This window comes from Argiope bruennichi, chromosome 5 (assembly GCF_947563725.1).
Source record: "Argiope bruennichi chromosome 5, qqArgBrue1.1, whole genome shotgun sequence".
NCBI lineage: Eukaryota > Metazoa > Arthropoda > Arachnida > Araneae > Araneidae > Argiope > Argiope bruennichi.
In genome coordinates this window covers 77,161,927-77,171,332 of record NC_079155.1, presented here as the reverse complement: position 1 = coordinate 77,171,332, position 9,406 = coordinate 77,161,927, and the positions used below count along the sequence as shown (strand labels likewise).

The 9,406-nt window shown below is 27.8% G+C and overlaps 1 protein-coding gene across 1 annotated transcript; it reads left to right on the top strand.

Moving 5' to 3' along the window:
* Positions 1 to 5,402: 5,402 nt before the first annotated feature.
* Positions 5,403 to 7,568, top strand: LOC129968901 (serine/threonine-protein kinase PLK1-like). The gene has a single exon (XM_056083236.1). It carries the CDS (start codon positions 5,578 to 5,580, stop codon positions 7,351 to 7,353), a length of 1,776 nt encoding a protein of 591 aa, XP_055939211.1. The 5' UTR covers positions 5,403 to 5,577; the 3' UTR covers positions 7,354 to 7,568.
* Positions 7,569 to 9,406: the final 1,838 nt, after the last annotated feature.

The following is a 9,406-nucleotide window of genomic DNA, read 5'->3' as shown; positions in this document are numbered from 1 at the left end:
ATTGAACTTAGAAAATGAAAAGATTAATTTCAGATTTAGAGATTATTGATCAGGTTTAAAAAGTGAAAATAATAATTTTGGCTGGGTAATGACCAAACTTGATCATCGTGATATCATTATTTTAATAAAAATAATTAGAAAATAATACTATTAAAACCTCTTTGATAAAGTGTGTCAATGCCAAAGCAATGTCTGCATGCTACAAATTTTTTTTCAATACTAGAATAATTTTACAATTTTACCTCTTTTACTGCTGATTTGAAAAAATAAACTTCAGTTTCTTTCATTCTCCATTTAAAAAAAAAAAAAAAAAACAATGATCCCTTTAAGAAGTAAAATTAAGTAATCTTAATAAAACCCGAATTCGAAACCTGCTGTCTTAAAAAAATAATTTTGTATATAAATTGCATAAATTTTCATCCTTATTTTAATAGTATTTTTGGCAAATTTCATTTAAATATACACTAGAATTTTAACAATAAGTATATTAGATAATTAAAATTAATCATTCAATTTACTATTTCAAAATTCAAAACGAGACGGAAAATAGTAACACGAAATGAGTAAAACTTTAATAACAAATATTATGGAGGGTAAATTTATTTACAGACGAATGATGTAATATATTAAAGTGTATATCTTGATCAAAGAAAAGAAAAATATACCATTATATATCATCATTAATATAAACTCAATGAAAAAATAACCAACACTCAAGTAAAAGAATAGATTTCTGAATATTAAAATTCTAGCTAATTGTCTATCATTTCTAATTATTCTATCAAATTTTTGGCACATATTTGATATAAGAAAAAGGTTATATTAAAAAAAAACAGTTTAAACATTAAAAATTCACCACTAAAATATCTTTACATTAAAAACAGAAAAATAATAATTTCGCAAAAAATTTTTTAAGTCATTTGAATGCAGGAATTTTTAAATCAGTTCAAAATACTGTATATTTGAAAAAGAACATGAATAAAAAAAGGAAAAGAAAAGGAAAAAAATTTTTTTAACCTGCATGAAAATTTGGAAGAAAAAAAAAAAAGCGCAATATATAATCTCAATCACATAAAGTGAAATAAATCGGTGTAATAAAATTTTGTAATAAAAAATATTTTATGAAAATAGAAAAGAGCATTTTTTTTTTAAAGATATAAAAAGCAAGAAAAATTGTACGTTTTTGAAAATATAAAAGCACACACTGCTGAAAAAGATGGGACTGGAAAGTTTTAAAAAATGCCATAATTTCTACTAATATACGAAACATTGGCTTGAAATCCAGTCGTAAAATATTAACATGACTGATTCTATTAAATCTATATCTATATCTATACTTATAATAAAGCTCAATGTGTGTGTGTGTGTGTGTGTGTGTGTGTGTGGGCGCTCTACAGGCCAGACCGTTTGACATACAGCTACCAAATTTGGTACATGTATACCTTGGAGGTTGGGAATGTGCACCTGGGGTTTCTTTTTTCGAATTTTTAATTAGAATTTTAATTATTAATTAAAAACTAACTTTCCCGCCAAAAAAATCTTCCATTTTCCCCTCCGCCAAAAAAATCTTCCATTATCCCCAGCGCCAAACGAGAAAGCTTCAGTTTTTTTTTCTCCCAACAGTAATGAGGCTAGGGTTAAAATTTTTCGGCGGATTATTTCAATCGTTTCTGTTTATTTTCTTAATGTTTGATGCATTTAAAATTAAACATTGTTAATGAATCTATCTTTCAGATTCATTCTGAAGTACTTTTGAATTAAAATAAAACAGAATAAAGGAAATTAAAAATTTCTAATCCGCATAGCGTTACCCCAACTGGCGTAGAAAAAATCACGTATTTGCGTTACGTAACCGGCGAAGAAAATTCACGCATGCGCTTTCTGTTCTGATTGTTGCCATGACAACGTTATCAATGGATGATTTAAATTATTTTTGGGTTAGTTGCATGCTTTTGTAAGTAAATTGTATTTATGTTAGTTATATATTTTTTGTATATGCTTATAGTTTTAAGTACATCGTTTTTTAAGTAGTTTTTTTAAAACCTGTTTTCAACCGTTTATTTTAAACGATTCGTTTTATTTTCTTAGTGTTTGATGCATTTAAATTTAAACATTGTTAATGAATCGATCTGCTCATAATGAATCTAAGAAAATTTTGTTGACCAATTCTTGAGATATTACATAAGTTAAAAAAGATATTCTTTAGTGCCCATAAAGTTTAAACGCTGAGTGACTCTATTTTCAGTAATCAGATTATGAAAAAATGCTTTGTTTCAGTAAAAAATATTACTATAATAATTGAAGATAAATTCTTTCAACTTTAATTTAAAGCATAAATTCTACCGTTTTCAACCGTTTATTTTAAACGATTCGTTTTATTTTCTTAGTGTTTGATGCATTTAAATTTAAACATTGTTAATGAATCGATCTGCTCATAATGAATCTAAGAAAATTTTGTTGACCAACTCTTGAGATATTAAATAAATTAAAAAAGATATTCTTTAGTGCCCATAAAGTTTAAACGCTGAGTGACTCTATTTTCAGTAATCAGATTATGAAAAAATGCTTTGTTTCAGTAAAAAATATTTTTATATTAATTGAAGATAAATTCTTTCAACTTTAATTTAAAGCATAAATTCTACCGTTTTCAACCGTTTATTTTAAACGATTCGTTTTATTTTCTTAGTGTTTGATGCATTTAAATTTAAACATTGTTAATGAATCGATCTGCTCATAATGAATCTAAGAAAATTTTGTTGACCAACTCTTGAGATATTACATAAATTTAAAAAGATATTCTTTAGTGCCCATAAAGTTTAAACGCTGAGTGACTCTATTTTCAGTAATCAGATTATAAAAAAATGCTTTGTTTCAGTAAAAAATATTATTATATTAATTGAAGATAAATTCTTTCCACTTTAATTTAAAGCATAAATTCTACGGGTGCTAACAGAAAATGAGAGAGATACATATTACGTTATGACTGAAGGCCTTTATAATATTATGAATGAATTATATGATAATCAAAATTTGAAGTTTTAAAATATTTTGATGAAGAAGCTATTAAAGTAGAAATTGCATAAAATATTTAATTATTAAAATTTTAACGAACATTAAGATTGGCGAACCGGCTGGTCGCCAAAGGCGGATAGTATTAAATAAAAGTACCGAAATTTCTATTAAAAATTTTGACAGTAAAAATGTTTTTAAAAAATTGTTATAGTAAATTTTAAAAAATAAAAATTCGTTAGATAAAATCTTGTAAAGAAAGAATTTATCAAAAAAAAATGCTTGGGAAATGGTGGCAACGTTTTACAAATTAAACATATTTGCTCTGAATTTCAAATTTAAATTAATGTATTATTAATGAAATAATAATTAATATCTTTCTTTATGTTTTAATAAAGTAACGAATTTCTTATTTGGACAGATGCTATAAGTTTTTTTTTTTTTTTTTTTATTTAAATAATTTTTCGCATTTGTTTCTGAACAGATAATTTGGAGTTCAATTGTTTGTATGAGTTTTAAACTTAATTGATAATTCATTAAAAATTACTACAGAGCTGCTTTACCTATATTTTTGGAAGATATTTAGCGTGTTTAAAAAGAATAAATCATAAAATTTACTTGAATTGTAAATATAAGTAAAAATAAAGGAAACGTAATTATTTTATAATATTTAAATAGAAATTTGTTGATGGCATCAGTTAGGGAACAGAAAACAGTTTATTCCAAAATGAAGTGCTTAGAACAAGTATTTTATATAGTAGAATATGACAGTATTTATAGAAATATTCAAAAAGAATAACCATGAAGGAAAAAAAGAATAAAGACTAACCGGAAACGAGAACGAAATCAAAAACGCTAATTAATTATGAATATCGATTTATGATATCGCAATTCATTCTGAACCATGATTCATGATATTGATACCGCTAAATAGATATTTTCCAAAATTTGATATCAAAGAAATCGATTCTTTCAATAAATCGGAAATTGGCACTGCTATAATATTATATTGTTTACCCACCGTTGGTTCTATTCATGTTTTTATCTGAATGAATATTAAAGCGTATATCCAAATTAATTGAGAATCTCGAACTACTATTGTTCTTTCTGTTTTAACAATGTCGTTTAGCATACATTTCTTTAATACTGTAATTCGTTGTATGTAATATTGTGCATATCAGGTATTATTAACATTCTTTTATGTAGGTCTCACCCTCTCTCTCTCTCTCTCTCTCTCTCTCTATATATATATATATATATATATATATATATATATATATATATATATATACACACAGTGGCTCAAAAAATTGAGAGTAAACCTTACTTATACTTGATAAATTCGACTTTCAATGTAAATAACACACTACCGGGAAGTGCAAGCATGTTTTTATTTTTACACATAACAAATGGTTTAATTTAGAGTAAAAATAAAGAAAAATCAACGAAATTCTTCTAAATTGAAAAGTTTCAAAAGCATTTTAAATAAACATACGCAGAATTTTGCCTTAAAAAATTGAGAATTCACCAATGAAATTTTTGCAATATCACGCACAGAAACAAAGTGTCACTGTTATTTTGCATGTCTTTTGGCTCTTATAATGGCCTCTAAACGTCATGGTACCGATTCGACCAATTTTTGCTGGTATCTGAAGATATTTTACCCCATTCTTCTTGCAACACTTGTTTTAAATGGGTTTTGTTTCTAATTTTGTGTTTTTAAATCACTTTTTCGAGTATGGCCTGCGAATATTCAATGGCATTGATGGGGTACGATCGTAGCCGACGAGAGACGGCTCTCGACGGCTACGGTACTATGATGGTGTGTGTAACTGCTGTTTGCAATAAAAAAGACACCATATTCTGACGTTACGTGCAGTTTGTTTAGTGTTGTTGCCCTGCTGGAAAATGGAATTTCCATCTAAATCCGAATTTTTAACACTTTTCTTTAGATTGCTGTGACCATATGGTTCATCCAACTTGTTGCAGAAACTTTTCAAATCATAGACAGAAGTGTAAGTGCTGAAACTGTGCGAAATGCCATTAGACAAGCTGGATATAAAAGTTGCATTGTTAGAGAGAAAGCGTTCTTCAGCTTGCAAATTCAGAAAAAGCATTTGAAGTTTGCAAAAACTCGGTAAAAATCTCGGCCGAGTTCGTAAACAGGCCATCTAGCTCAAAGAGGGTGGAAATGGCGGGGAGTTTAAATTATCATTTCACTATAATATTAAAGATAGAAAAATAACCAACTTATCGCCTCTTTATTAAGAGCGTTTCTGAACACAAATTCAGCTGTTATTTAATCCTAAATATTTTCAAAAGAAATACTAACCTTTTAAATGTATGTAACCGATCAAATTGTCATAACCGTCACTTCAATTCAAAACAAAAAACTCCGTTAGGGGTAAATTTGAAACTGCTTTTCGAGTGGAAGTGAGTTTTATTTCTAATTGATGTTTTTTAATTTTTAATATTTTAGTTTGTCATTTTTTTTTGCTTATTTTAATTATAGACATTTGCGTATGATATTTTAATTGCTTAATTTCGAAGTTTTTTAACTGTATTATCATGGGCGATCGAAAGAAATATGAAGAACTTAAACAAATGATAACTAATCCAAAATCAAAAGTGACATATCGTAGAGGATGCTTTTTAGGAAAAGGTGGATTTGCCAGATGTTACGAATTCAGAAATGTTGCAACAGGAGAAACATTCGCTGGAAAAGTTGTTTCGAAAACGATGCTGATAAAGCCACATCACAAAGAAAAAATGTTTCAAGAAATTCAGATTCACAGTTCCCTGGCCCATAAATACATCGTATCTCTTCACAGTTATTTTGAAGATGAAAGTAATATGTATATAATTTTGGAACTCTGCCGAAAGCGATCGTTAATGGAAATGCATAAACGAAGGAAAACTCTCACCGTTCCTGAAGTTCGCTATTTCATGCGACAGATAGTATTGGCATGTAAGTATATGCATGACAATAAGGTAATCCATCGAGATTTGAAGCTTGGAAACTTGTTCATAAATGATGAAATGGAAATCAAAGTTGGTGATTTTGGATTAGCCACTCGTATTAATCACGATGGAGAGAGAAAGAAGACTCTTTGTGGAACCCCAAATTATATTGCACCTGAAATCCTAACTAAAATAGGACATAGTTATGAAGTCGACATATGGTCCCTTGGTTGCATTATGTATACTTTGCTTGTTGGTTCTCCTCCTTTTGAAACTAGTACTTTGCAGAGTACCTATAAAAAAATAAAGAAGTGTGAATACTTCCTACCTCCAAGCTTGGATCGCAGTGCTCGAGTGTTGATACAAAAGCTACTTCATTCTGATCCAGATATGAGACCAAGTTCAGACACAATACTTATGGATGAATTTTTGACATCTGGCTACATTCCATCACGCTTGCCAACATCCTGTCTCACCATGCAACCAAGATTCTCGCACAACATGTCCCTCTGTGAGGTTTCCAAAATTTCAAGTCGTCCACCACTGGTTGATACTGTGAATGTACCTAAAACAATTCCTGAGAAACCATTGGAGACAGTTGAAATAGAAACAGCTGCGGCTAAAATAGATGAAGTTTTCAAGAACCAAAGCTGTATGCCTAAAGATTATCATTTGGGAGATTTATTACAAATGTTAGAGAAGGTTATTGATTCTAATCCTGAATCACATTATACTGGTCAGCCTGAAGATACCCAAGATCCCTCAGCAGTTCCGTTTGTTTGGATAAGTAAATGGGTCGATTATACTGACAAATATGGAATCGGTTATCAATTATGCGATAACTGCATTGGTGTATTCTTTAATGATGGTACACATTTAGTTTTGCTTGCAGATGGCGAAAGCCTCCAATACATTGAACGAAATAATGAAGAGCAATATTATACAATGCATAATTATCCAGCAGAGATGAATAAAAAAATCACACTTCTGAATTACTTCAATACTTACATGACTGACAATTTAGTGAAGGCTGGAGAAAGTGCTAAACCTCGTGAATGTGATGAAATGGCCCATGTACCTCATTTACGAGCATGGTTTAGAACCAAGTCTGCGATTATTTTCCATTTGACCAATGGTACATTCCAAGCCAATTTTTTTAAAGATCATGCTAAGATAATTTTATGTCCTTTAATGGGAGCTGTTTCATTAATTGATGAACATCGCGACTTCACAGTATACACTTTGCAACTAATAGAAAAATATGGTTGCTCTTCAGCATTAGCATCACGTTTGCGGTATGCTAAAAATATGGTTGAGAAATTATATAAAGATATAATAGCTTCTGATATTGATAAATTGGCAACAGTTGCAAAGAAAAGCTAATATTTCCTTTGTTTTTAAGATTTGCTGAATGTATAATTAGAATATTTAGTTAGTAATATATTGCGTATTGATATTTTTGTTATATTTTGCCTACTTATCTAATGTAAAATGTATTCGATTTTGTATTTAATAGTATTTTTACTTAATATTTATGACATATACTTTGTAAATGTTAATAATTTTTTTAATTGTTTCATTTCTTATGAAACATTGTTTTTGCCTATATTTACTTTTTTGCTGCATAAAAATTTTAATTTTTTTTTACTTGTTAGAATAATTGTATTCCTTATTGTGAACAGCCAGCTGTTGTAATATGTATTACTGTCTTATAATCTTGATCATTAATGGTCTTTTTTTCAATAAACATATATAATGGATCAGTTTGTATTTTCCTATAATTCTATGCAAAATAGTGAAAAAATTAAAATCAGCTTTAGTGATTTGCCTTAAATAAATACCATTAAAACAAATTCAAGTGGTATTATAAATTAATATCTTTATCATATCACACATAAAATGAAATATGATATATAATATCAAAATATTGTTTAACAATTTTATATTAATCAAGTATTCCTTTTTAAACAGAAGGCTTTATATGTAAATAACTGTTAGTTTCTGTAAAATTCAAACAGATAAGGAAAATTGGCACAAGCACTTGACTTTAATATTAACAATACTTACGTATTAACGCAACCAGGCCAAAATTCGCATAAATCGCCAAATTTGGCGACCCTAATTCTTACTCAACTTGTACAAATTTGATGACTAATTCTTACTCAAACTTACAAATCGTGCCAACCTGGTTGCGATAATAGGTAAGTACCATATTAACATAATGACTTGTTCTGAATATCTTAAACCTGTATTTTGTTAATGTTTTAAAATTAATTTATAATGTTGGCTGATGTTGCTGTTTCTTTAATTTATGTAATCATGGCTGATGTTATTGTTTCATTTGTAGTAATAAAGTTCAGTAAAACTTTAAAACATGCTAAAGAAATGTTTAGAAATAAATGAATTTTAATGCTGAATTAATGAACATGCCATAGTTGCATTGGAAATTTTACAATACTTCAACCAATTGACAAATCATAACCTTTTTAAATCTGATGTCAAATTTGATAAGTTATCAGCTGGTAGAGGGGGGGGGTTCAGATTTGTCTGCTATACTGAATTTAAAATTTCAAAATAATTGATAAGAAACTTATTAGTAGTTTTGCAAAAAAGTATAAAAAAAGTGCTCTAAAATTATTCATTTAAAAATCTAAAGTGATCATACAGATGTGCCTTCTTAAGGAACCAATTTAAAATACTAGATAGGCTAGCAATTGAAATGTTATTTGTTATGAGCTTTTCAACAGTCTTTAAATAGAATCAATAGCTTTTGAAAGGAAGTTTTTATATTCTCAATAAATTTTAGGAATTCAAAAAAGAAATTCCTGTTTCCAAAATTTTAATGCTATAATGATATTTTGTTTTCCAAACGATTTTATAAATAGTTGGGTCCTTTTCCTTAGCTCTCTTAAATTATATTGAAGATAGTTTTGAATTTTTTTTTTATAGAACCATAATTATGTTTTTGAGCTAAATTTTTAGTCTGGGAATGTGTATTTGATTTTTTCCACCTTTTCTTAAATCTTAATAAAATATAAGCATTTAGTTTTGCTGCATTTTACTAATTAATAGATGCGTAATTTACAAATGACTATTTTTTTTAATTGAACGAAAGTTAAATTTGAAAGCTATTTATTAAAAATATTTAATCTAATGTTTTAAATATAGTGACAGGAAATTAATTTACTTGTAAAAATCAATGAAATAAAATTAAAAATTTATTGAAGTGTGTTTGAATTAATACTATATTAGTTGACAACTTAGTTACACAATATATTGTAAAAGACAAATATTTATTTCTGAAAATATTCATAAAATGAAATGATTTCTTTTAAATATGGAGTTTTATCAATTACTAGTATTTAAAAGTATATTTTGTTCAATTATATCAACTGTTTTTAAATGACAAATTATTGTAAATAAATTATTTGAACAT